Source organism: Coturnix japonica, chromosome 23 (assembly GCF_054131305.1).
Source record: "Coturnix japonica strain WE chromosome 23, WE-NBRP24, whole genome shotgun sequence".
Classification (NCBI taxonomy): domain Eukaryota; kingdom Metazoa; phylum Chordata; class Aves; order Galliformes; family Phasianidae; genus Coturnix; species Coturnix japonica.
The window spans coordinates 6,032,288-6,056,216 of record NC_140685.1 but is presented as its reverse complement, the minus strand read 5'-3'; the positions used below and the strand labels follow the sequence as shown (position 1 = coordinate 6,056,216).

General features: G+C 61.8%; 7 protein-coding genes across 10 annotated transcripts; 4 read left to right on the top strand and 3 right to left on the bottom strand.

Moving 5' to 3' along the window:
* Window positions 1–4: 4 nt before the first annotated feature.
* BTBD17 (BTB domain containing 17) lies at window positions 5–3,020 on the bottom strand. The gene is made up of 3 exons (XM_015880149.3): window positions 2,912–3,020; window positions 1,667–1,943; window positions 5–1,384 (listed from the first exon to the last, which is right to left on the bottom strand). The coding sequence occupies exons 1-3, from the start codon at window positions 3,003–3,005 to the stop codon at window positions 304–306; spliced, it is 1,452 nt and encodes a 483-aa protein (XP_015735635.2). The 5' UTR covers window positions 3,006–3,020; the 3' UTR covers window positions 5–303.
* Window positions 3,021–4,236: 1,216 nt separating this feature from the next.
* On the top strand, window positions 4,237–7,801 carry GPR142 (G protein-coupled receptor 142). The gene is made up of 3 exons (XM_015880150.3): window positions 4,237–5,272; window positions 6,227–6,364; window positions 6,694–7,801. Exons 2-3 carry the CDS (start codon window positions 6,247–6,249, stop codon window positions 7,755–7,757), a joined length of 1,182 nt encoding a protein of 393 aa, XP_015735636.2. The 5' UTR covers window positions 4,237–5,272; window positions 6,227–6,246; the 3' UTR covers window positions 7,758–7,801.
* A 599-nt stretch (window positions 7,802–8,400) lies between these two features.
* On the top strand, window positions 8,401–14,244 carry GPRC5C (G protein-coupled receptor class C group 5 member C). Of its 3 annotated transcripts, none has more exons than XM_015880147.3 (5): window positions 8,401–8,930; window positions 11,487–12,538; window positions 13,014–13,108; window positions 13,331–13,465; window positions 13,644–14,244. In XM_015880147.3, the coding sequence occupies exons 2-5, from the start codon at window positions 11,527–11,529 to the stop codon at window positions 13,674–13,676; spliced, it is 1,275 nt and encodes a 424-aa protein (XP_015735633.2). In that variant the 5' UTR covers window positions 8,401–8,930; window positions 11,487–11,526; the 3' UTR covers window positions 13,677–14,244. The 3 variants fall into 3 exon arrangements, with proteins under 3 accessions (XP_015735633.2, XP_085379090.1, XP_015735634.2); XM_085522964.1 differs by lacking the exon at window positions 8,401–8,930 and adding an exon at window positions 9,393–9,672; XM_015880148.2 differs by lacking the exon at window positions 8,401–8,930 and adding an exon at window positions 10,205–10,376.
* Window positions 14,245–15,826: 1,582 nt separating this feature from the next.
* On the bottom strand, window positions 15,827–17,438 carry CCDC137 (coiled-coil domain containing 137). 2 transcript variants are annotated; one of them, XM_015879938.2, is made up of 6 exons: window positions 17,265–17,438; window positions 17,064–17,194; window positions 16,786–16,990; window positions 16,516–16,598; window positions 16,354–16,433; window positions 15,827–16,284 (listed from the first exon to the last, which is right to left on the bottom strand). In XM_015879938.2, exons 1-6 carry the CDS (start codon window positions 17,414–17,416, stop codon window positions 16,078–16,080), a joined length of 858 nt encoding a protein of 285 aa, XP_015735424.2. In that variant the 5' UTR covers window positions 17,417–17,438; the 3' UTR covers window positions 15,827–16,077. The 2 variants fall into 2 exon arrangements, with proteins under 2 accessions (XP_015735424.2, XP_085379084.1); XM_085522958.1 differs by having other exon boundaries at window positions 15,827–16,433.
* A 122-nt stretch (window positions 17,439–17,560) lies between these two features.
* OXLD1 (oxidoreductase like domain containing 1) lies at window positions 17,561–19,775 on the top strand. Its single transcript, XM_015879939.3, has 2 exons — window positions 17,561–17,628; window positions 18,551–19,775. Exons 1-2 carry the CDS (start codon window positions 17,575–17,577, stop codon window positions 18,893–18,895), a joined length of 399 nt encoding a protein of 132 aa, XP_015735425.2. The 5' UTR covers window positions 17,561–17,574; the 3' UTR covers window positions 18,896–19,775.
* A 543-nt stretch (window positions 19,776–20,318) lies between these two features.
* Window positions 20,319–21,802, top strand: PDE6G (phosphodiesterase 6G). Its single transcript, XM_085522960.1, has 4 exons — window positions 20,319–20,455; window positions 21,150–21,376; window positions 21,486–21,526; window positions 21,614–21,802. Exons 2-4 carry the CDS (start codon window positions 21,231–21,233, stop codon window positions 21,688–21,690), a joined length of 264 nt encoding a protein of 87 aa, XP_085379086.1. The 5' UTR covers window positions 20,319–20,455; window positions 21,150–21,230; the 3' UTR covers window positions 21,691–21,802.
* A 98-nt stretch (window positions 21,803–21,900) lies between these two features.
* On the bottom strand, window positions 21,901–23,829 carry TSPAN10 (tetraspanin 10). Its single transcript, XM_015879937.3, has 3 exons — window positions 23,434–23,829; window positions 22,393–22,973; window positions 21,901–22,307 (listed from the first exon to the last, which is right to left on the bottom strand). Exons 1-3 carry the CDS (start codon window positions 23,518–23,520, stop codon window positions 22,001–22,003), a joined length of 975 nt encoding a protein of 324 aa, XP_015735423.2. The 5' UTR covers window positions 23,521–23,829; the 3' UTR covers window positions 21,901–22,000.
* Window positions 23,830–23,929: the final 100 nt, after the last annotated feature.

Genomic DNA, 23,929 nt, shown 5'->3' with positions numbered 1-23,929 from the left:
CGCACTCATTTTCTGCTTTTATTAGGAAGGAGGTGAAGGACACCCAGGCAGGAACAAGGTGCTGTGCTCCACAGGTGTCCTCTGCTGGGGGAGGCAGCTGGACCCCCATCCCAACACACCCATGTCAGTGCAGAGGTGCCACTGCAGGGGCTGTCCCTGTCCCCACACCACATGGTTGCTCTGTGCTCCCCGCAGGCACCCGGGGATGGCAGTGGGGGCAGCAGGGAGAGGCAGGCAGCAGAGAGGCCCCCATCTACCTACAAACAGAGGACAAGGAGGCAGAGCCCCATGCCCACAGCCCCGCTACTTCTTCACCTTGATGAGAGAGTGGTAGACGGGCTTGATGATGATGTGCAGGTGCAGGGCATTATCGATGAGGTACTCGGAGGTGCGCTTCTGCAGGTCGGCATGGGCAAGGAAGTCAGCCGTCTCATCCGAGCTCTGGTGGAAGCTGTAGGCGTGCTTGACAAAGACACGGCCCTGCTGCCTCACACCCACCAGCACCGTCTTCTGGAAGCTCACACCAGCAAAGTCGGGGCTGCTGGTGGCTGGTGTGACGACAAGGCGCGGGCGGCCGTCCTCAATGCGCACCGGTTGGATGGCGCTGGACACCGAGTCCGAGTAGACGGGGCGCAGGCTGACGGGCAGCCAACGTGGTGAGAACAGCACGTTCCAGGTCACCCTCTTGCCGGAGTCGTGGCTGCTGGGCCCCAGCTGTGTCTGGAAGCTGGTGCTGCGGTCATCCCGCGCCGGGTTGTTGATGACCCACTGTGAGCCCCAGCTGGGCGCGAGGTAGTTGCGGGGCAGGAACATGCTGCAGTTGACATCGAAGTACTTGGCGAAGTGCAGAGGGGACGCGGCGTGGAACTGGAAGGCCTGGAAGAGCAGGTCCTGCACCGCGCTGTAGTGCCGCACCAGCACCGCCGACTGCGTCTGCAGCCGGAACAACTGGCTGGGTGCGATCATGGGGTAACGGATGGCACGCAGCACCCGCTCAGACACAGCGTCCTCGGGCTGCCGCCGGGTCAACCAGGCCTCCACAGCAGTGTAGAGCTCCAGCTCGCTGTGCAGCACCAGGTCGGAGCGCTCCAGCAGCAGCAGCAGCAGCTCCACGCTGACCGAAGCCCACTCGGCGCTGCTGAGCACGGACGACAGGTTCCAGGCCAGGAACTGCAGGCAGCTCTCCTGCAGCGCAGCGTCCCCGATGCGTGCGGCGTAGTGGTACCAGCCCACCACGTGGCCTTGGCTCGACTCGCTGGCCAGGTGGCTCCTCATGTAGTCGGCCACGCCACGCTGCAGCCCCCACACCCGGTATTTGGTGGCCAGCTGGTGCAGTGGGATGGCTTGGTGCAGCAGGAGGGACACCCCCCCGCAGTACAGGTACCTGAGGTGGAGCGTGGGGTGGTGACACTGCTGTCCTCTGACTCCATTCCCAACCCACTGGTCCTTGAGAGAGCACCCTCCTTCCTTGGCTGCATCCCTCCCAGCATCCCCATCCCACAGGGTCCATGAGGGGACATCCTACCCAGTTGGCTCCATCCCTTCTGCTGTTCCCATCCCACCAGGTCCTTGTGGAGCATCCCTTTCCCATTGAGTTCCCACCATCCCTATGGGAACACCTCCCTCTTTGTCAGCATCCCTCCCATCCCGTGGTCTCCCTGCATACCTGATGAACTTCTCAAAGAGAGCAGCAGTTTCAGGCTGCTCATACAGGGTCACAACACTCTGGTTGCGCAGGAGCCCCTCGAAGACCTCGCTCTGGAGGCTGAGCAGCAGCTGGTGGGTGTGGAAGACCTTGGCCTCATCAGAGGTGGCTGTGCGCACCCGCAGCACCGAGTCGCTGCTGTTGCCATTCTGCAGCAGCTCCTGCAGCCTCTGCAGCAGCGTCAGTGAGTGATTGATGGTGGCCACGGTGGCATCGCCGCCAAGGTCAGCTTTCTGGGCTGTGGGGAGGAGGGACTGTCCCACTGCTGTGCCCCAGCACAGGCACAACAGGGCAGGATGTGTGGCTAAAATGGCACTGGGGAAGCTTTGCTTTGTGTGCATCCTCCCTGTGCTCCCCGCAGTGCCAAAGGGTTGGCTGCTGCCAAGGGAATGTGGGGAGGAGAAGGGGATATGGGGACAGTTGTGTCTTTGGGAGCCAACAAGCTGCCTTTCTGCAGCAGAAGGGCTGAGACCACCATGTACCAAGCTGGGACGTGCTGGGAAATGGCACACAGCCGGGCACAATGGCACACAGCCCAGGCTGCCGGCCCTCTCCTGTCCCCATGTGGGCAGAGTGTGCCTTGAGAACTGTCCCGCAGGTGGGCCAACATGGGGGGGCACACAAGGTAGGTTGTGGGACTCCCTGCAGGCTGAGGTATCAGTGGTCCCAGTACTGCAGCATGTAGTACATCCCAGTACTGCTGGGATGGCACCACACCGTGCCTGCTCCCAGTGTGATCCCTGCCTCGTCCTGGTGCCACTAACCCACACCTCCCATGCACAGGGAGTGTTGCAGGGAGCTCTGTTCCTGTGGGTACAGGGAGCCTTCCTCCTGCTCCTCACCCTCCCACATGCTTGGCACACCTCCCGCTGCCTCCCCGCCTCATCTTGATGAATTTGGCTCCATCTCTCCAATCTGCTTCTGGCCAGCAAGCAATCCCACAGATTACCCATCCCAGTGCCGTCTTAAGCCCCACTGAGCAGGGATCAGGAGGGGATTGCAGTCCCACACCCCACAATGCCTGCAGTGCTGAGCCCTGCGCTGGGCTGCCAGACCTCCCCATGGGGCACAGCACATCCAGGAGCCACATCCATCCCCCCTTCTCTGCTGGAAAGCCACGCTCAGCCCCAAATAACCACCACGGCACACAGGGTTGGGGGGACCCAGGGACCCCTCCGTGCCTCCCCCCACCACCGCCGCCCTTACCAGCTTGCACGGTGAGGAGGAGGAGGAGGAAGGAAGCGGCAGCGCAGCCCCAGCGGCGGGCAGCTGGGGGCCGGGTGCCCGTCAGCCTCGCCATCGTTTCGCATCTGCCGGGGATCGCGATGCCCGACGGGCACTTTATGTAGGACACGAGCCCCCCCAGCCCGCACCGTCACATCGATTGGTGGAAACTGGGACCCGACGTTACCAAGGGAACGGCTTCCAGCCCCGATCCATCCCACCCCGGCCCCCAGCCCCACATCCCGGGGCGTCGTGCTCCAGCGAGCCCCGAGCACAACGTGGGATCGCTGCCGCTCGCTGCCGTCGGACCGTGCCGGCCCCGTGCGCTGCCTCAACCCTTTTTTGTGCTGCGGGGACACGCTGGGACTTTTGCATTCAGGGCACAGTGTGTGCAGCCTCCCGGCTCCCCCAGCTCATGGGTATTCATGGAGGCGGCAGCCCTCGCCCTCCCATCACCATGGCATCGGGCTGCCGGCAGGAACTGCCTGCCCTTTTCCCAGCCTTTGCAGCCAAGACACTGTGTGCACTGCACGGGTGCCTGCTGTTGGCCCTCACTGGCCCCTCGCCCACCCCGACAGCTCACGAAGGGCTTTGCAATGGCACAGGGCAGCAGGAACGAGATGAAGATGGAGGTGGGATAAAATGAGATAGGAATGGGATTTCGGTCTGTCTGCTAAGCACCTGGGCCACCCCCAGGAGACAACACCAAGCGATGCTGTGACCTTCAGCGTGTGGCAGCGGAGTGACCTGCTCGGGCTGGGGAATATTAGCCAATTCCCTGTTATCGAGTAGCTGTCTGAGCTGATGGGATTAGTGCTGGCGTCGGAGTTATTGCCGCTTTGGTGTTAAGCTGTTAAGTGAAGCGCAAACTCCATGAGGCTGCCCAGCATTTCACGCTCACTCCCAGCCCCTGTGCTGGCAACGCGGCACTCAGCAGCTCAGTGCAAGGAGGATGCTGTGTGCACAAGGAGGGCATCCAGCAGGGCAGGATGGCTGTGGCACTGGCCAGGTCTCTCTGTAGGGTAGGGAGGCTGTGGCCAAGCAGGGAGTGCTCAGCCCATCTGCCCCTTTTGCGTCAGAGTGCTCGGCCCCGGCACAGTGCCACCACAGCCGGGGGTGTCCTCATGCTGGGGAGGGCACTTGAGGACAGGGGCTGAATCCGGAGTGTCTGGAGGAGGATGGGGATGGAGGATAAGGAGCTCCATCCTGAGCACAGCCTGGTGCAGGAGAGGGGGGGGGGGGGGGGTGAGGAGGAGCATGAGATTAAATGGGGTCTCCAGATGTTGAGTGTGGGCAGATGTAGCTGTAGCTCGGGGGTAGGATGCCCATCTGGCCCTGCTCTACTGAGCTGGGATGGAAGATGAGCTGCCCACCAGTTGCACGCTGTGCTCACAGCTCTCCACAGCCCCTCATGGGGGGCAGCAGGGACAAACGGGGATGGGGGGGGTACAGAGCACCTGGCCCCTCAGATGAGCCCAACCAGCAGCTCTGCAGCCTGGCAAGGTGGGTGACCCAAGGCACGGAGCAAACAGTTCAGGTGCACATTCCTGCTGCAATGGGGAACATGGGCCAGGTGGGCCAAGGGGCCCCAACAGGAGCACAGCCAGTTAATGGCTCACCACATCTGCTGCTGCCTCATTTAACCACCCACCTGCAAAACAACAGCTTGCTGGGAGCCTGTGCCTGGAGGCACTGAGCCAGCATGGCTCCATCCTGCAGGGTCCTCCACTGTGCCCAGCCGGGGGCTGTCATCCTTTAGTTGGGCACAGGACGGGGCAGCACAAGCTACAAGAGTGAGGGATATGGGGACCACAAGGACAGTGCTGGCAGTGCTGTGTTCAGCCCTTTAAACCTCATGGGATGGAGAAGCTGCTGCACTGGCCCCGTGTCAGTCAGACAAACCCAGACCTGGCTCAGGAGTGAGGCTGTGTCCGTGTATCCTGGAGGCAAAGAAGGAGCCTGTGCTGTGGGAGGGACAGCAAAGTGTCAGCTCCTGTGCTCCCCTGAGCCTCTAGGTGAGCAAAACGCTGTGCACCTGCATGCTGACATGGGAGCAAGCTGCACCCAAGCACCGTCCCTGTCATGCAGGGGTGGGGATGAGCTCTGTCGCCGTCGTTCAGCCTCCCCAGGGGCCCCCATCGCAGCGAAGGGGGGCAGCAGCGAAGCTCGGGTCCATCCCATCCCGCGGCTCTGCCCACGCTGCTCTCCCTCCGCCCCACGTCTCCACGCACCCCGGGAGCTGTGCCACGCTGCGGGCACCGGCGGGGACGCGGTCAACAGAGGGAACAGACACGGACTGAAGGTGGCACCGCGTTCAGAGAAGGTGGCACGAAAGCCACCAAGGTGAGAACCCACCGGGCACGGGAGGGGGACCTCGGGTACAGGAGGGGGACGAAGGACCCGAACCGGACCCCTCCCAGAAGACACAGCGCCTCTCAGCAGAGTAAAGGTCTCAGGGCTTAGGGAAGGGTTAATAGGATCCAGCCGCAGCCGATCGATGCCCATTTCCCGGGGGGCACAAAGAGCCTGTGCTCGCTGATCAGCCAGATCTAATTTTCAGTTAATTAGCATCACTCTCCTACACAGCCCCGGGGGTTGGGAGTCTGCTCGGGTGGGTGCTGGGAAAAGGGGCCAAAGCCCCCTTGGGTTCTCATGAAGGGAAGCACCGTGACCCCTCTATTGTCCCCCTCCCGGCACGACCCCATGCATTGAGGGGGGGGGGGGGCGGTGAGCGCTGAGCGGGAGCTCGGGAGGATCTTGGTGCGGGGTCTCGGTGCTTCGTTGGTCCAGGAGCCGTCGGGGCATGGCCGAGCTGCTGGGGGGCGCCTGGACCCCCACGGGTGGGGTACAGAGGAGCACCTACAGGGCTGGGAGCAGCAGAGGGGGCCGAGCTGAGCCAGGGCGGTATAGAGGCCACGGGAGGATGGAATGGGGTCGGGGTAGGACACGGCCCCCCCGGTGTCAGGACCCCAGGGCTCCATGTCACCCCCCGACCCCCGCGGCCTCCCCACTACTAGGACCCAGCTTCCCGCGGGAAATGCTAATTCGAGACGATTCCAACCAATCACAACGCAGCGCTCGGGTGTGGCGCTCCCTTACTCTCGGAGGACGCCTCTCTGATTGGCCGCAGCCTGGAACCCTCGGCCAATGGGAACGCGGGGCGCTGGGTGGGGGTTTTATGAATGGGGTCGGGCGGTGACCCCCATTCATAAAATGGGGTCCCCATGGTGTCCCCATGCCATGACCCCCCCCCGGTTGTGCCCTCCCCCCTCTGACTCTCCCCGTGTCCCCTCGCAGCCAACACGTGGTGGAGGGCGATGATTCCGGTGCCCAACAGCACAGCAGTGACATGGCCGGAGATGGAGAGGTCGCCCTGCATGGTTGGCATCTTCCCCGTCGTGTATTACAGCGTCCTGCTGGGCCTGGGGCTGCCAGGTGAGGGGTTGGGGCTGTCATGGTTAAAGGGGCAGAGCTGCAGCCCCCTGCCTGACCCCATAGATTTAGGGGCATGGGGTCTCCATGCTCCCTGCAGTGCCACTCTCCTGGGTGTAACCCCAGCCCTATTGGTGGGTGCCACGGCAGCGGGGACAGATGGGATTTGCATCGCTGGGGCTGACACATGGATGAGATTAATCAGCTCTACGAATCCCCTGTGGCACCATGATATTTATAGCTCCCCAGCCTTCTCCCCCTCCCCTGCACCCCACCAGAGGCTGCGAGCCCAGGGTCTGACCGCCCATCTGGCCCCGCTCCCCTCCCTGCAGTGAACATCCTGACAGCCGTAGCCCTGTCCCGCCTGGCCACGAGGACCAAGAAATCATCATACTGGTACCTGCTGGCCCTCACCACGTCCGACATCCTCACCCAAGTCTTCATCATCTTCGTGGGCTTCATCCTGCAGACGGCCATCCTGGCACGGGCGGTTCCTCGCGCCTTCATCCACATTGTCAATGTCTTGGAGTTCACAGCCAACCACGCCTCCATCTGGGTCACTGTCCTGCTCACCGTGGACCGCTACGTGGCCCTGTGCCACCCTCTGCGGTACCGCACCGTCTCCTACCCCCGTCGCACCCGCAGGATCATTGCTGCTGTGTTCATTGTGGCTTTGGCCACTGGAATCCCCTTCTACTGGTGGCTGGACGCCTGGCGTGACGCCGACCCACCCACAGCCCTGGACAAGGTGCTCAAATGGCTGCACTGCGTCACCATCTACTTCCTGCCCTGCAGCATCTTCCTGGCCACCAACTCAATCATCATCCACAAACTGAAGCAGCGCAGACACTCTGGGAGGAACGGGCCACACCGGGGTAAAACCACAGCCCTCCTCCTGGCTGTCACCACCGTCTTCATCGTGCTCTGGGCTCCCCGCACTGCTGTCATGATGTGCCACCTCTACGTGGCCTCGGTCAAGAGGGACTGGAGAGTTCACCTGGCCCTGGACATCGCCAACATGGCAGCCATGCTCAACACCACCCTCAACTTCTTCCTCTATTGCTTTGTCAGCGAGACGTTCCGCCGTGCTGTGGGTGAGGTGCTCCGTGCACACACATGGCATGGCACCCAGCACAGCAGAGCCCGCTTTGTGCCCCCAACCCTGAGCCCATTGCAGCTGCTGGGCACAAAGTGCTCAGTGGGGGGCTGCCACAAGCCGGGGGTCCCAGTGCTCACACAGCATCCAATGGGGCCCTGCCCAAGGGATGCTGCCCTGCTGCACCCACAGAGCTGCAGTGCTGGGGGTGGTGGGAGCTCACAGCTGCTCTGCAGCTCCAACAAGGCAGCAAAGCTGCCCCCAGGTGAGCTCTGCAGCCCCAGGGAGGAGGCAATGTGATGGGGTTGCACTCTCCTGCATAAACTCTGATGTTTGGTCTGTAATGCTGTGTGGGTCTGGCTCCATCTGAGTCCCTCAGCTCAGCCTGCTGCCCTCGGGGTGCTGTATGACTCTTCTCCCACCCATGTCCCCAATGAGTGGCACACACACAGCTCAGAGCCATGCTCCCACTTACACCATCAGACTGCTGTGATGCTGAGTGAGCAGCCATGGCCATGCCAGCCTGCGTGTCCCCAGCTGCCACCAGAGGGCAGGGACAGGACGCCCAGCAGAGCTGGCACAGGCAGCAGCAGGGAGCTGGAACCCCATGTCCCGTGGCAGCAGCTGGGTGCAGAGCAGCAGCCTTGCCTGCCCCACTTTCCATCCTAATTCTCACATAAGGTCCTTACTATAATCCCCCCCCAAAACAGAACGGCCTTTCCACTGTAATTCCTCATAAACCAGCACCCATGGAGCAGCCCCAGTGCTGGTGGCTTGGAGTATTTGGGCTGCCCCAAACAGGGCACAGAGAGCAGCCCAGTGCCCTGTGCTCACCAGGCTGAGCCCAGCACTGCAGTGGGACAGGGCACAGCAAGATATGCTGCATTACACCGGGGGGGGATCCAGCCCCCACTGCCCTGCTCCCACCACCAGGGTTCAGCCCCAGATTCCTCGGGGTGGGTGGTAGCTGGGAGGTGCTCGCTCCATTAATTCTGTTATTTCAGGAGAGCAGGACTGGGGCCGGATTAGACATTAACCCAGCGGTGAGCACCTCCCGCCACCCCGCACCCTCCCGCAGGATTTCCCACCCCATAGCCCGGACCGGGGGCCGCAGTGTGGGGCTGGAAGGGGGGCACGAGGGCTTGGCTGGGGAAAGCAGCACTGAACTCAAGCGCCGGCCCCGTGTGCGGAGGCCAGGGCCGCCGCCAGCCCCCCCTCGCCCGGCGCTTATTTACTTGGAGAGGGAGGTGGAAACGTGCAAACCGCGTCCGCCCGCAGAGAGGGGCTCCTTTCTGGACAGAACCGGCTCAGATGGAAAACAGCTCTCCAGCCCCGGAGTAAACAGCGGTGGTGGGCAGGGTGAACACGTGCCCCCTTTCCAGCCCCCCCAGGTACAGCCCTCACCTTCGCCAAGGTGAGCTGGGGCTCGGCTGCTGCGCTGCCGTCAGCCCGGCCCTGCAGCTCTGCACAGAGGTAAGCCTGGAAAAAATGCGCCCGACGTGCCCATGGTTTTGGAACGGGCCCGATCCTGCCCTGCTCTGCAGCCTGGCTCTGGTTCCTGGCTGTGCTGGGCTGAGTGGGGCTGGGAGACATCCAGAAGGGCTCAGTGCTCAGCACAGCAGGGCGAAAGCACCAAGCTCTGCCCTCTCTAGCACCGTGCCAGGAACCAAACACCTCCTAAGAAACAGCAGAGGTGTTACAGCGTGGGTCGGACCGGCCGGAATGGGGGGATATGAGCCAGCACCCGGCTCCATGGGGCTGACAGTGTGCGGTGGGAGCGGGCGGGGGGCTGCGGGGCCGGGGCTGCTCCGTGCAGCGGAAGGAAGCGCTGCAGGAAGCCGCGTGCAGCTCGGCCTCTACCGCAGCACGGAGCTGGGGCAGCGGGGGCGGTGGGGAAACGGGGCCTCGCTGCTGGAGCCGCCGCTCATTGGAAGAACGAGATTTCCTGGGGAAACTGAGGCACGCAGAGGTCACGGCAGGAGGAGAGGAGGCAGCGGAGCCCCCTGTTGTGAGCTGGTGTGAACGCACACGTGTGTGTTACCAGCGGGGAGGGACGGTCCTGCCCCATCGCGGTGCCGGTATCCAGGTGGATCCAGGTGGAGGCAGGGCAGACCGTGGCTGTGGGTGCCGCTCCCCGTTCATTGGTGTCACCGGCTCCAGCTCCGTGGGTTGTTTTTTACCATCCCGGGTTGGGGAAGGACCCGCCGGCCGCACGGTGAACTTTCGGCTGGATCCTTCGCTATCTTGCTTCACCCTCCCAAAATAGAAGCGCCCGCCTGGAAACCTCCTATGGGACTGGCAGGGCAATGGGTGCCCTGAGCCCCACGGGGCTCCTCCCCACCACTGAGCCCCGGGGATGGGGTGGCTGTGGGGTGACATGGGTGCAGCCCCACTGCCGGGACCACCGAGCCCCGACCCCCCGCAGGGAAGGCTCACCCCAGCGCGGTGCCAAGGGCTCAGCCGTCAGCTGACATTCCTCCGAGAGGCCCCTCGGGTCCCCCCGCCTGGGGCTGCGGTTACAGCTCGGGGTGATGCTGCTCCACTGTGACCCCGGCATCCGACTGAGCTGAAACCTCGCCAACTCATTACACCGCTGCTCTGTGGGTTCTGTGCTTCCACCCGGAGCTCGGTCCTCCCGTTGTGGGCGACGGTCCCCGCTCCCCTCCACCTGCTCCCCCGCCCCCTGTGCTGCCGGTACCCGGTGCGGTGGGGCAGGTCCCGGCCACCCCCGGGTGCGCTCCCCGGGCAGCGGCCGCACCTCGGGGAGGGGCCGGGCAGGCGCGCGTGGTGCCGCGGGCTCGGGGCTCTCCGGCACGGCACGGCACGGTACAGCACGGTACAGCACGGCACGGCACGGTACAGCACGGTACGGCACAGTACAGCACGGCGGAGCGGCTGGGACACGGGGCGCTGGAGTCGGTGAGCGGGGCTGGGAGGAGTTAAAGGTGCGGGGCTGGAGGACACCGGGACCGGGAACAAGAACGAGGACACCGGGAGCGGTCTGGAGCCGTGCGCCCCACGGGCTCTCCTGAACGGAAAGTTTGGGGAGCTCCGAGACCGGCCCGAGTCGGGGTGTGGGTCGGTGCCGCTGGGAGGGACGGCGGAGCCCCGTCCCCTGGTGTCCCCATCCGCTGCTGGAGATGGATCTCCCCGTGTCCTCACCGCGGATGGAAGGTCCCGGCCCCGGGGGCTGAGCGGAGCCCGAACACCGCGGTTTGCGGGGCCCCGAGAGGGGAGCGGGTTGGGGACCTTCGGGTCCCCCAGGGCGGGGATTTGGAAGCAGCCGCAGTGAGTTGGGGGCTGGAGCACCCTCCTGTCCCAGCCCCGGGGTGACCTTGTTGCTGTTTTCTTGCCCGGTTTCCCCCCATTGGGGAGCACAGGGGCTGCAGCTCACCCCTCTGCTTCCTCATTCCCATGTTACCGGCACCCCTCGATCCCTGGGGCTGGGGATGGGAACAGACCCCGTACCCACGGGGCAACGCTGTGCTGTGCCATGCTGTGCTGTGCTGTGCCATGCCGTGCTGTGCCATGCTGTGCCGTGCCATGCTGTGCTGTGCTGTGCCATGCTGTGCTGTGCTGTGCCATGCCGTGCTGTGCCATGCTGCACTGTGCCGTGCCAGGCTGCAGCTGCGTGCGACCAGAAGTGCTGGTGTGCATGGTCAGACATGAGACCCGTGGTGGGTCAGTGCCCGGAGCCACCAGAGGGAAGTGAGCCGGGAGAAGCAAAAAGGGGAACGAGCTGGCATGCAAAGCCATGCTAGCACGCAGCCCCAAGTGTCTCCAAGCATTAGCTCTGCTGCCCGCCCCAGACCCATGCTTGGTTCCTCCTGTGGGCACAGTGCTGCATCCAGACAAGGAAGTGACAGGAGATTCACATCTGCCTGCTCACATCTGGAGCCGCTTTGGGCTGTGGGGGGGTGGGCTCACTGGGTGCTGGTCACTTGCCACAGAGATGCTCCAACACCTGCAGACAGCACAGGCAGCACCAGCTCCTGCTCCCCAGCTCTGTAACACTTCTCTTCTCCGCAGGGTCCTTGGAGCCCCACTTAGCACCCACCTGCCGTGCAGGATGGGTGCTGCGGTGCCAGCGGCCGCCTGCATCCTGCTGGCTCTGCTGCCCACGGGCCGTGCCCAGAGCACCCCTCCATCAGGATGTGGCCAGGACCTCTCCTCGCTATACTACAACCTCTGTGACCTGTCAGCAGCATGGGGCATCGTGCTGGAGGCCACAGCCAGCCTGGGTGCCGTGACCAGCTTCGTGCTCACCATCGTGCTGGTGGCCAGCCTGCCCTTTGTGCAGGACCCCCAGAAGAAGAGCCTGGTGGCCACTCAAGCCTTCTTCTTACTGGGCACCTTCGGGCTCTTCTGCCTGACGTTTGACTTCATCGTGGGGCCGGATTTCTCCACCTGCACCTCTCGCCGCTTTCTCTTCGGTGTCCTCTTTGCAATCTGCTTCTCCTGCCTGCTGGCTCACGCCGTGGCCCTCAACTTCTTGGCACGGAGGAACCGTGGCCCACGAGGCTGGGTGACGCTGGCGGTGGCTCTGCTCCTGGCAATGGTGGAGGTCATCATCAACGCTGAGTGGCTCATCATCACGGTGGCCCGGCAGGAGGGTGGACCCGCAGACCCCTGTGGGCTGGCGGATGCTGATTTCGTCATGGCTCTCATCTATGTCATGGTGCTGCTGGTGGCCGCCTTTGGCACTGCCTGGCCGGCCCTCTGCGGCGGTTACACACGCTGGAGGAAGCACAGCATCTTCATCTTGTCTACCTCCGGGCTCTCCATGGCCATCTGGGTTACATGGATAGCCATGTACCTCTATGGGAACCAACACGTGGGCAAGAAGCCTGGTTGGGATGACCCCACGTTGGCCATCGCGTTGGTGTCCAACGCCTACACCTTCATCCTCCTCTACATCATCCCCGAGGTGACGCACGTGACGCGGCGCAGTTCTGAGCAAGGCTACGAGGACGACGTGTACCCCACGCGTGGGGTGGGCTACGAGACCATCCTGAAGGAGCAGAAATCACAGAGCATGTTTGTGGAGAACAAAGCCTTCTCCATGGACGAACCCTCCTTCGGTAGGCACCGGGCTGCGGGGCCGGCACAGCGCGACACAGCATGGCATGGCACAGTGAGACATCTGCTGCCACGACCTGCCTGATGGCTGGGAGCCGTGCCTGCATTGTTGTGGCTCCTAAAAACACGCCGGGCTGGGTGTACCAGTTGGGGCTGAGCTCAGCTGCTCCAGGCACGCTCCCCTCCCCGGCGTGGGGTGCCCACGGCTCCTGGCCCTCCGCCCTTGGATGGTGCTTTGCTCATTAGTGGAAGCAGCTTCAGTGAGGTGACAGCACTTGGGAGACCCTGCAATAACACAGGAGGTGCCCCTCCCTCCCTCCCTGCAGTGATGCAAACCCCAGGGACGTCTCCAGGGAAGGGCATAGGGCAGCTGGCTGCTGTCAGCTCATTAAGCTGCTAACGAGGCCCAGCTCCTGGGTAGGGTGGCTGAGTGAGGCCCCTGTTTTCACCCTTTTCACCATCCCTGTCTCTTTGCAGCCAAGAAGCCGGTGTCCCCATACAGCGGCTACAACGGGCAGCTGCTGACCAGTGTCTACCAGCCTACAGAGATGGCTCTGATGCACAAGGGGACGGTAAGGGCAGCACCGGTGCCTTCCCATGGATATGAGCTTTTACCGAGCTGATCAATAACAGGTGGCTGGGGTGGATCCATATAAAGGTCTATGGGGTGCACCTGATCCTCATATCAGGCTGGGATTCTCATTGCTGCTGTGTGGAGTGCTGGGATGGGTCTCCTCCTTGCTGAGCTCCCTGGGAGCATTCCCAGCCCCCTGCATCCCCCTGTGCCCCCACAGAGTGAAGGTCCCTATGATGTGATATTGCCCCGTGCCACGGCTGCCAGCAGTGCCAGCTCCACGCTGCGAGCCGAGGATGCCTTTGCCGTGCAGGCCCGACATGCTGCAGCACAACGGGATGCTCGGAGCAGCCAGGTGGGTTAATGAGCAACAAGCAGCGGGGAGGGGGCAGTGGGGCTGGGCTGCTGGCCAGGGTGCAAAGTCTGCCTGCGCTGCAGAGTTTCCCATGCAGGCAGGGGTGGGGATGGCGCCGGGTGGGGATGGCTTTGGGCTGTTCATTGTGCTGCCCAGTGCCATCCTGCTGTGCCTGCAGGTGCTGTCCCCATACAGCAGGAACCGGTGGTGAAGCCCAGGTCCTACAGCGCTGACGCAGCTGTGACCGTGCCGTGCCTCCCTGCCTAGTGCATCTGACCCTGTTGGAACTGGTTCCTGAGCTGGGAACGTCTGGATGTAGGCCTGTGCCATGCTGCCTGCTCTGCCCAGCTCCCTGCTGCTGCCCCACGCTGTCCCAACACTGCCTTCACCATGCATGGACATCACGTCCCCTCTGGGTTGGGGACATTGTGCTGCTGGACAGCCAGCAGCAGGGGGATGCCTGCCCAGGGCTGTGCCTCGTGACCCTCACCAAGTGCTGAGCCCAGACCAGGACACTGCACCCCAAGCCATCCCCAGTTCTCCTGACCCTCCTGCTGTGCCTCGCTCCCCCCAGTCACTGGGGGACATGGGGATGCTCTGGGTCTCAGCACCCAGTGGCCTCTCCCTGCGGCTCCGACCGCTTTACCTGTGCCTTGTCCCATTCTCTATACCAGGGCTTAAGGATCACATTCAGGGCACTGGGATGGAGCTGGGCCCCCTCCCTCCTCTGTTCCTCCCCCCTTTTTTCAGGTCAGACCCAATAAAGGTGAGTTTTCCTACATGGTTCTGTAGTATGATGGGGATGGGGTGCCCAGCTGCATTGCATCCATCAGCCAAGGGCTTCCACCTCTGTCCCATTGTGTTCAGCCCCTCCTCCCTTCCTTGGTGGCACCGTGGATCCCCAGCATGGCTCCAAATGGCCTCATGCTCCAGCACAGGGGCCGGGGTGCAGATGGGGTTGTGCCCATACAGGTAAATGGGTACAGAAGGTACCACCCTACAGAAGATGGTGCAGTGCAGAGGACAAACCAAGGTCAGGGGCAGCTTCTCCTGCTCAGATTGCCTTTCCCTTCTGCAGCGATTTGTGCTGTGGGCAGGAAGCCTGTGGCTGAGCCAACGGCAGCACCATGAATTATTCAGGGCTGAAATGGCTCCGTGGTTGTTGGTTGGGGGGAGGTGGGTGACCCGGTCTCCTTGAAAGCACCACGCTGTGTGTAAGCTGTGTGCAGATGTTGAGCACACACTGTGCCCCAGCCCTGCAGCCACATCCCCCTGCTCCCAGGGATGCTCCTGGCAGTGGGGACGTGGCACAGCCCTGCAGGTGTCAGGGCAGATGAAGGTGTTGGGTAGGAGCAGGCTCCCATCACGCACTGTTTGTGCCTCTGGGGGTTGTGCTGCTTCACCAGTGTTTACCTGGTGCCAGCTGGCTGTGGGGACGTCTCCAGGCAGCACCAAGAGCTCCAGGTCCCTGGGGCTGCTGCAGCACGCCCTGCTCCTGGCACTGCATGGCACACGGTGTGTGTGTTCCCTCTGCCAAGCTGGGTGCACCACAGCTGTGCAAGGCACACTGTGCACCCCAGGCAGCAGCGCAGCCATCCTGGGGTGACACAGCCCTGGGGACAGCAGTCACCCTATAAACAAGGTATGTAGACACTGTTCCCATTCAGCCCCATGCGAGGACTCAGGGCTGGGTTGTGCTGTGCCATTCCGGTGCTGCCGGTGGCCTCAGCCCTTCCAGAGCCCCTGGTTTTTGCCAGCTCTGGCCGCAGGGCAGCCGTGCTCCAACAGGCAGCGCTTTGTGTGGCACGGGGCTGAGGAACAGCGCTGCCTTTGTGCTGTGCAGGTGAATCGGCCACACGGGCACACGTGGGCTGCGCTGTGCTGGGAGGGATCTGCAGCCGTGAGGCTGAGCAGGGGGCAGCTGGAGGGACAGTCATCCCCAATGTGGGGCAGAGATGGGTCCCAGCAGTGATCCTGGTGCTGAGGATGCTGAAGGCGCAGAGAACGTGGCTCATACAACGTCCCCAAGGAGTGAGGAAGACGATGGAGGGATGTAACTCAGTGCAGGTGAGCGTGGATTCAGCGTAAGAAATGCTGTGTCCCTGGGCTTGGCTTGCTCCCCTCCTCACTGCAGCCAGGACAGGAGGCACATACGGTGTCTAGCAAAGGGTCCTGCCCCTACCAGAGGACACCCAGTGCCAGCACTGCCAGGCCAGCCCACTGTGATGGTGATGCCATGTGTGCTACAGGCTGGGACTGCCATCTGCTGGCACACAACACAGTGCTGTCCCTTCCCAGCCACTGCACAATGCCAGCAACGCTGTGGGATGGTGCAGGAGGCACAAACAAGCACACATCAGCAGCATTTATCATTACTTTTACTACAAACAGGTCTGTGGCTCCATATAGGCTGTGGGATGCCCCACTCCGAGGTGCTGGGAAGGGCGCAGGTCTCTGTACTGGCAGCAAAGTCAGAACAGGACAACAGTCCCCACTGAGTCCCTGGGTTCTGTGTCCCCGGTGCACCCAGCTGACTGTCTCAAGGGCAGCGTAACCCTAACGCTGCTCCACACGGGGGTCTGGGGGCTGTGTCCCCTCAGTGGGATGTGGACTCAGCCTGGTACCCTGCTGCTAGGCTGCGTCCTTCCCCGTTCTGCATCCCGCTGCTGCTGTTTGCACCTCTGGATGTCCCGGTAGGCCTGGATGACACGCACTCGTTCCTCCTGCACGATGCGTTGTCGAGCCATTGATACTGGTACAGTGGAGGCTGCCTGGCTTGAGCCCAGGTGAGGTGTCAGAAGGAGCCGCTTCCGACCGGCCTGTGGGCAAAGATGGGATGGGTCAGGGATGCAGAGACAGGCACAGGGCTGTGTGCCCCCACACCTCACCTTCTCGGTGGGACCCCCGCTGCGGGGCCGGGAGGTGATGGTGGGCGGCTCTGTCACAACTTCACCGAATGCCACCGGGTCTGGGAGAGAAAAGCAGAACCTGGTGTCAGGGAGGACACTGCACACGGGTCACTGCAGTCAGCCTCCCTGCACCATCCCCACCTTGGAACAGGCTCTTCTCCAGCAAAGCCTCTTTCTTCTCCTCCTTCTTCTTCCGCAGTTTGTTCAGCTTTTTGTTCTGAAACCTGAAGAGCTCTCTTAGAGTCTGCAGGGAGGAAGAGAGCTTCTACCCCATGGAACCCCCCCAGAAGCCAAGCTTTGTGTGCCAGGCTGCTCCAAGGGATGGACTCAGATGCAGCCCTATAGAGCTGGGTCTCAGAACCAGAGCATTGGCTTTGGATGCCCCAGTAGCTGTGCTGGTTTTGCTCTCACTCTTTCTTCCTCTGAGACTTTGGTGGTGCTGTTTCCTCCTTCTCAGGCTCCCGCTGCACTTGGTTCTTGCTGAGGACCATCACATGCTGCACCTCCTGCTCCATGCGACACACATAGGAGCGCTCCGACTCCCCTCTGCGCTGACGGAACTTGGGCACAGGGATGTCCTCGTGTGCCTTCATCCCTTGGGGACGCTGTGGCTTGTCTAGGAGAGACAGGCACTAAGATTACAGCAGGGATAGGTTGGGATGGGGGCATTTGGAGGGTGCAGCCCCCACCTGCTGCCCGCTTTGCCCGGGTCTTGGGCTGCTTCATGGCCTCACGGCTCCGCATCAGCTCCCGTAGGCGGAATGGGATCTCCTGCTCATCAGGGTGTTTGGGTTTCATGTTGGACAAGGCTTTCTCCTTCCTGGCCATAACGGGATAGCTATAGGCTGGGACAGGGCATTAAGGAGCCCCATCGCAGCACACACACTGACCTGCCCCGTGCTGTGGCAGCAGCCGGGCCCTTCCTTGGGGCTGCTCCCTGTTGTTTTCCATGTCCCGGTCTCAGCCCCGTTCCCTTCCTTTGTCCCGGTCCCTTTCCTTGTCCCGGTCCCTTCCCCTGTCCCTTCCCTCGCCCCTTCCTCATCCCCACGCTTCCACCCCTCCCCACGCGGCCCCTACTGCATCCGCTTCCTGTTGCCGTCGTTTCGCTCTCATTGGCTGACCTCACCAGAAGCTGGGCTATCATTGGTTGAGAGAGCCGTCGCTCAGGAATTGGAGGGGGCGGGCCGTTGTCGGGGTGGGATGTTACTACGGGCGGCGAGGGGAGCGTGGGGCCGGGTGGGGAGGGGGCGGGAGGTGAGAGGGGATGGGGGGGGGATGCACATAGGGGAGGGGTATGGGGGGTGGGGGGGGTGTAAGGGAGGATCCGGGGGGGTAATGGCGGGTCTGGGTGCTGCAATGGGGTTCTATGGGCTCTAGGGACTGCTGTGATGGGTCTGGGGGCTGTAATGGGGGGGCTGGGGGGCTAATGGTACTGGGGGTTGCACTGGGGTTCTATGGGCTCTAGGGACTGCTTTGAAGGGTCTGGGGGCTGTAATGGGGGGGTTTGGGGGGTAATGGCGGGTCGGGGGGCTTCACTGGGGTTCTAGGAGCTCTAGGGACTGTTCTGATGGGTCTGGGGGGTTGGGGGGGGTACTGGGGGTTGCACTGGGGTTCTATGGGCTCTAGGGACTGTTCTCATGGGTCTGGGGGCTGTAAGGGGGGGTTTGGGGGGGTAGTGGGGGTTGCACTGGGGTTCTATGGGCTCTAGGGACTGCTCTGAAGGGTCTGGGGGCTGTAATGGGGGGTCTGGGGGCTGTAATGGGGGGGTTGGGGGGGTAGTGGCGGTACTGGGGGTTGCACTGGGGTTCTGGGGGCTCTAGGGACTGCTCTGATGGGTCTGGGGGCTGTAATGGGGAGGGGTTGGGGGCTGTAATGGCGAGGGTTAGGGGGGTAATGGGGGTCTGGGGACTGCAGTGGGGTTCTATGGGCTCTAGGGACTGCTCTGAAGGGTCTGGGAACTGTAATGGGGGTCTGGGGGCTGCTTTGGGGTTCTGAGGGCTCTAATGGGGGTCTGGGGGCTGTAATGGGGGCATAGTGCTATATGGGGGTGGGGGAAGAGGACCCCGTGTGGAGCCCCATAGATGCAGTGGGGCTGGGGGTGCTGTGGAGGGGCTGTCACTGAGGGGTCCTGAGGGCAGCCCCCCACCCAGCAGCACCATGCACCCATCCCTTACAGGACCAGCAGCACAGAGCCCCCCATCCCAGCACCTTCTGCAGCCATCAGAACAGTTCAGATAGCCCAAGAGATGAACGTCAGACCAGAACCCCACAGGGGGAGGGAGAAAGCAGGCAGGGGGCTGAGCCCCCCTATCCACACCCCACTGAGCTCCCCCCACCTCCCACCACCTGCTGCATGAGCGGCTGCCACAACTGCGTCTGGATCGAGTACGTGGAGCAGCTGCTGCAGCACTATGGGGATGGTGGGGAGCGGGCACTGCAGGCCGTGGAGCAGCATGTGCAGGATGAGAACATCAAAGCGATCCTGAAGCTGGAGATCAGGCTGCGCATGAGGACAGAATGAGCCCAAAAAGTGGTGAGGAACTTTCCTGCTGAGCTCCAGGAGTCTCCATGGGACAAGAGGATTGGAACACGGTGTATCTGTGTGGTTTTGGATGTTGGTTTGTGAGATGGGGATTTTAGTTACGGTGTTTGTTTGCATCATGGAGGGATTCACCGAGCACATACACCCCACGTGTTGCCCCAGCACTGACAATGCAGGAGAGGTGACATCACTTCGTGCTTCTATCCCCAGCACTGAAAATCCCTGCTACGTGCAGGATCCTTCCCACTGCCCCTTGGGTTTGCAGCATGACAGCAGCCTTGTGACAGAGATGGGCTGTGGTGTCACACCGTCCTCCCCACACTACACTAAGCCTCTTAGAGGCTTCTCTCTGACTGTTGTCCAGAGGGGCAGGGGCTTTTCCCAGCCCCTTTCCGATGCTGTAGGATTTGTTTGGTTCAGGGGAGAGCGTGCAGCCGGAGCACGTGGGCCCTGCAATGTCCCATCAAGGGCAACTCCTCACTGTGCTGCTTCTTCCTCGCTCATCTCTGCCTTAAAACTCCTTAAACTTCACCTTGAGGCGTCACCTCACCAAATCCTGCCCAGCTGAGCACAGCCTCAGCCTGATGACACACACTGTCCCTGCAGAACCTCACCCCATCCTGCCGGGATGAGCTCAGACAATGCACTGAATGCCACCGAAAGTGGCTTCTGAGTGGTGTTTGCTAATGAAGCTCAGTCTGGAAGTATTAATTAACAACAGGCCTTTGCTGTGGAAGAGGCCAGTTCTGCCAGCTTCGTATGAAACACCTCTGGATCCGTGTAATCCTATTTGCTGAAATCTAACTAATTGCCATTAGTGGAAGGGCCTGGAGTTCAATTAAAGTGTGCTGAGATTATACCTTTTTGTAATTGCTTTAGTGCTGGGATTACGGGAGGCTTTGGAGTGATACTCCCAAGCAGCAGGGCAGGGTGGGAAGGGGCTGCCTGGCCCCACTTCCACCATGTTTTGGGCTGATGAAGCAGAGTCTGCAGTGCTCTCATGTTGTCTATACTCAGGTGTCCTCAGTGACGCCTGAGATGAGCTGGTGACCTTCACGTTTTGTGATTCCCCATTGGAATAGAGACAGGGATGGTGTGGGGATGCTGTGCTTGGTGTTGACACTGTTATGGAGTGCTGCCCTGACCACGCTGTGGTCCCATTCCTGTCCCCATGGTGCAATGGCTCAAGTCATAGGGGTGTCCCTCCTAGGGGGGATGTAGGACATCCCCATGGATGCTCTGCAGCTGTTCCCTGCCCAAGACCATGTTCTGTGGGGTGAGACAGCATTGCTAACACGCAGCCCATCCCCGTGGCGTTAATCCTGACACCCCCTCCCCATGCACGCACACACTCCCACCCTCCTCCCCACCATTCCTGTGGGGAAGGACACTAGATTACCCTTTTGAGAAGAAGGGACTTAATCCTATTATCCCCGAAGAGGATAAATCTGCCAGCCCCCAGCTGCCACCCAGAGCACCCAGAGGACGTGTGGAGCAGGCTGGAGGGACTCATTTGGAGCAGCACCGGCCTTGGGCACGGTAAGTGATGGCTTTGGTATGTGAGAGACACCACCCAGACCTGTAGGCACTGGGGCTGCAGTGCATGGCATTGCTCAGCTGGAGCCCACGCTCACCTCCTGCACTTGTAGGTGAGGCTCTGTGCTGAATGCCACCAAGCTGGCAATGGGAGCTGCCTGTATTACAAAGCCGCAGTGCTTGGCAGGTTGTAGGGTGCCTATGGGAGGGATGGAGCCATGTGCTGCCCTGGGACTTCGGGATCAGCTGCAGCCCCTCCAGACTGCAGCACACAGAGCTCTGTGAGCCATCCCTGAGCATCACGCAGCTACAGCTGGAGCAGCTTTCAGCTCACACGGCTGCACTGCCCCCAACTCACAGTGGCACTTACAATGCCCATCTCCACAGGGATGCATTGTGGTGGGGGTACCCGGTGGTGCACATCCACCTGCAGAGGGAGGGAAGGGCTGCAGGTATTGCCCCAAAGAATGCAGGGGCTCACTGTGCCCCTCTGGATGCCCTTTGCTGCCTTTGGGGTAAGGGGATTAGTGGGGTCTGAGCTGGCCTAATTCTAAGGAGGGGAAGGAGAATGCTCACCCCCAGGGCAGCCCGGAAAGCGGATCAGCTCTGCATGGCTCATGGCAGGGTGGGAACAAGGGCACTGAGATGGCTGCAGCCACACCAAGGTTCACCCCATTGCTCCATGTCCTTGTGCCAGGTGTGAGGAACCACCCCGTGCCAGTACCAGAACCACAGGGACAGCCGTGCCGCGGGGTGGGCTGTTAGCCCTGCTACAGCCATGAGCTTGGAGCCCCACAAACCAGAGCTCAAATCAGCCACCAGAGTGACCGGGGGACCTGCCACCCCCCGGAAAGGACCACCTAAGTTCAAGCAGAGGCAGACGCGGCAATTCAAGAGCAAGCCACCCAAAAAGGGGGTGCAGGGGTGAGTAGGGCTGAGCACCGGGACCCAGTGTGGGACACACCTGAAGGCACCCATGTGGTGCTGCTCAAGGCTGATGCATAGTGAGGACAGACACCTGGTTTCTTTGCAGGTTTGGCGATGACATCCCAGGCATGGAGGGGCTAGGAACAGGTATGTGGTTCCCATTCCTTTATGGTGCAGCTGCAGGGCTTGCAGCAGGGCTGAGACTTGTGCTGATGCAGCCTCTGCTCTCCACAGATATCACCGTGATCTGCCCTTGGGAAGCCTTCAGTCACCTGGAGCTGCACGAGCTGGCTCAGTATGGCATTATCTAGGCTGGCTACAGCCACCACCACCACCTGCCCTATAGCAGTGCTTTCTTAGAAACTGCCCTATCCATGTAGCAGGGCATAGCCTGGAGAAACAGTCATTAAAACCTGAAATAAATGTGGACGTCTGGTGTGATGATCTGGGGCTGGAAAGCTACAAGGGTGGGCAACCACACCAGAGAGGACAGGATGGAGAAGAGGTAGAGCAGACCCAGGTAGAGTTCAGAGATTTATTATGGAATGCACATGTACAACAAAGGATGGGAAGGAGAGCACGAGGAACACTCAGCATCCTCTCCATCCCCACAGCACAGCCTCAGCCCCGTGCCCCACCAGGCGCAATGTCTGCCAGCACCTTCAGTGCCAGGAGCAGCCCGGTGGCCTCCAGCAGCACCAGCACAGCCGCCCCGATGGCAATACCTCCAGCCTGCGCACGCAGCCAGGCACCCAGCTGAACCACACAGCCCCCCAGGTGCACCACGCCAGCAGCCTCCATGTCTCCCAGTTGCAGCACCCCAAAGGCACATTGGTCGTTAGCGATGGAGCCGTTCTGCCATGGATCCAGGCAGCAGGAGGCCGGGACGCTGCACGCCTGCACACCGGGCGCACTGCAGTTGAAATACCTGCAGGACATAGAAGAAGATCTGGGTGCCTGCTGCTTTCTTACTAACCCTCTCCATGCCCCCACGTGCCCCCAGCCCCACTCACGGGTTGCTCTCCCAGTCGCGGTAGGAGCTGAGCCCGCAGCACCGCAGGCTGCGCTGCACCTCGTCCACCAGGAAGCGCAGGTTGGGCTCCTCCTGGTAGCGCAGCATGCAGAGCAGCAGTGCATCCTGCAGTGCATCCCGCAGCCGTTGCCGTGCCAGCAGCAGCAGCAGCCCCCCCAGCACCTCCAGCCCTACAAAAGCCAACACGGCCCCCACAAAGAAGCGCAGCAGGCAGGAGTTGGAGCGGAGGGCGCCCAGACAACCAGCCAGGGACACGGTGCTGGCCCCCAGCCCTGCCAGCACAAAGAGCAGCATGGGGTCAGAGCCCAGCGGGGCCAAGCGCTCGCCCTTGGCCAGCAGCCCCCAGACCCCTATGGCCAGGGTCAGCAGGCCCAGCAGGAGGAAGAGGAGGTTCCAGAGGAAGGCTAAGTGCTGCACACAGTGTGTGAAGGCATTTGGCTTGCAGAGGGCAGGGCACCACTCCTCCGGGTCGTGCTTGGCCATGGGATCATCTGCATCCCCCAGCAGTGAGATGTCATCGTCGTCATCAGAGGATTGGGGCAGCTCCGTCAGCTGGGATGTCTGCATGGGGCAGAGGAACCACTGAACAGCTGCAGGGCCCACAGACCACCGGGACACTCCCACAGTGGTACCCAGCCCTCATATCCCCCACGTACCCTTCCTAAGGGAACTGTGGGCTCCTATAGCCACCACACATCCCACCGTGACACAGGGATGCACGGGGTGTTCTTAGGGTCCATGAAGATAAAAGACCATGGGGGTGAGCTCCCCTGGAGCATCCGCCCCTAACAGGAACCCCATTTATCCCTAGAGGGACCCCCAAAGATGGGGAGCTGGGTCACCTCCCTTCCTCTTTGGGGTCTATGAGCTGACAGATATGCTTTCCCAGGGGTCCTTTTCTTAACCAGGATCCCTATGGAGACCCCCCCCACCCATAACAGGGACTCCAATTTATGTCTGTGGGGCCATCACAAGGGTCACCCCATAGTTCCCCCCACATCCAGAGGGCCCCATACATTACCTGGGGTAGCAGCCGGCTGCTCTCCCCGCTGTCCATCTCCCCATAGGGCCTAAAGAGCTGAGCCAGCCGCTCCCTGCCCAGCACCATGATGCTGCTGCAGTCACGCTCCCATCATGTGAGAGGCTGCGGCCGGGCCTTAAATAGGGCTGCGGCTCCAGCCCCACAGCTGGGCCCACTTGAATCCCCCCTACAGCTCCTTAATCTGGCACCATAAACAGGAAATGAAGCTCTGGTGTGGGGTGAAGCATGAAGCCGCTCTGGGACCACAAGTGCTATGGGGAGAGCGGCTTCAGGATCAGTGGGATCCATCTCCCCCCCAATGAGGTGCTATGGGAACACCAAGAGACCCCATACTAAGAGGGGCGATGTGAGTAAGCGGAACTAAAGAACAGGTGTGCGCTGCTTGGGGGGGCGGTTATGTGTGTTACACCGCGGCTCTATGGGGGGATCGGAGAGTGACGGACCGCCCCGCCCAGCGTAGGAACCCTGTGGCGGC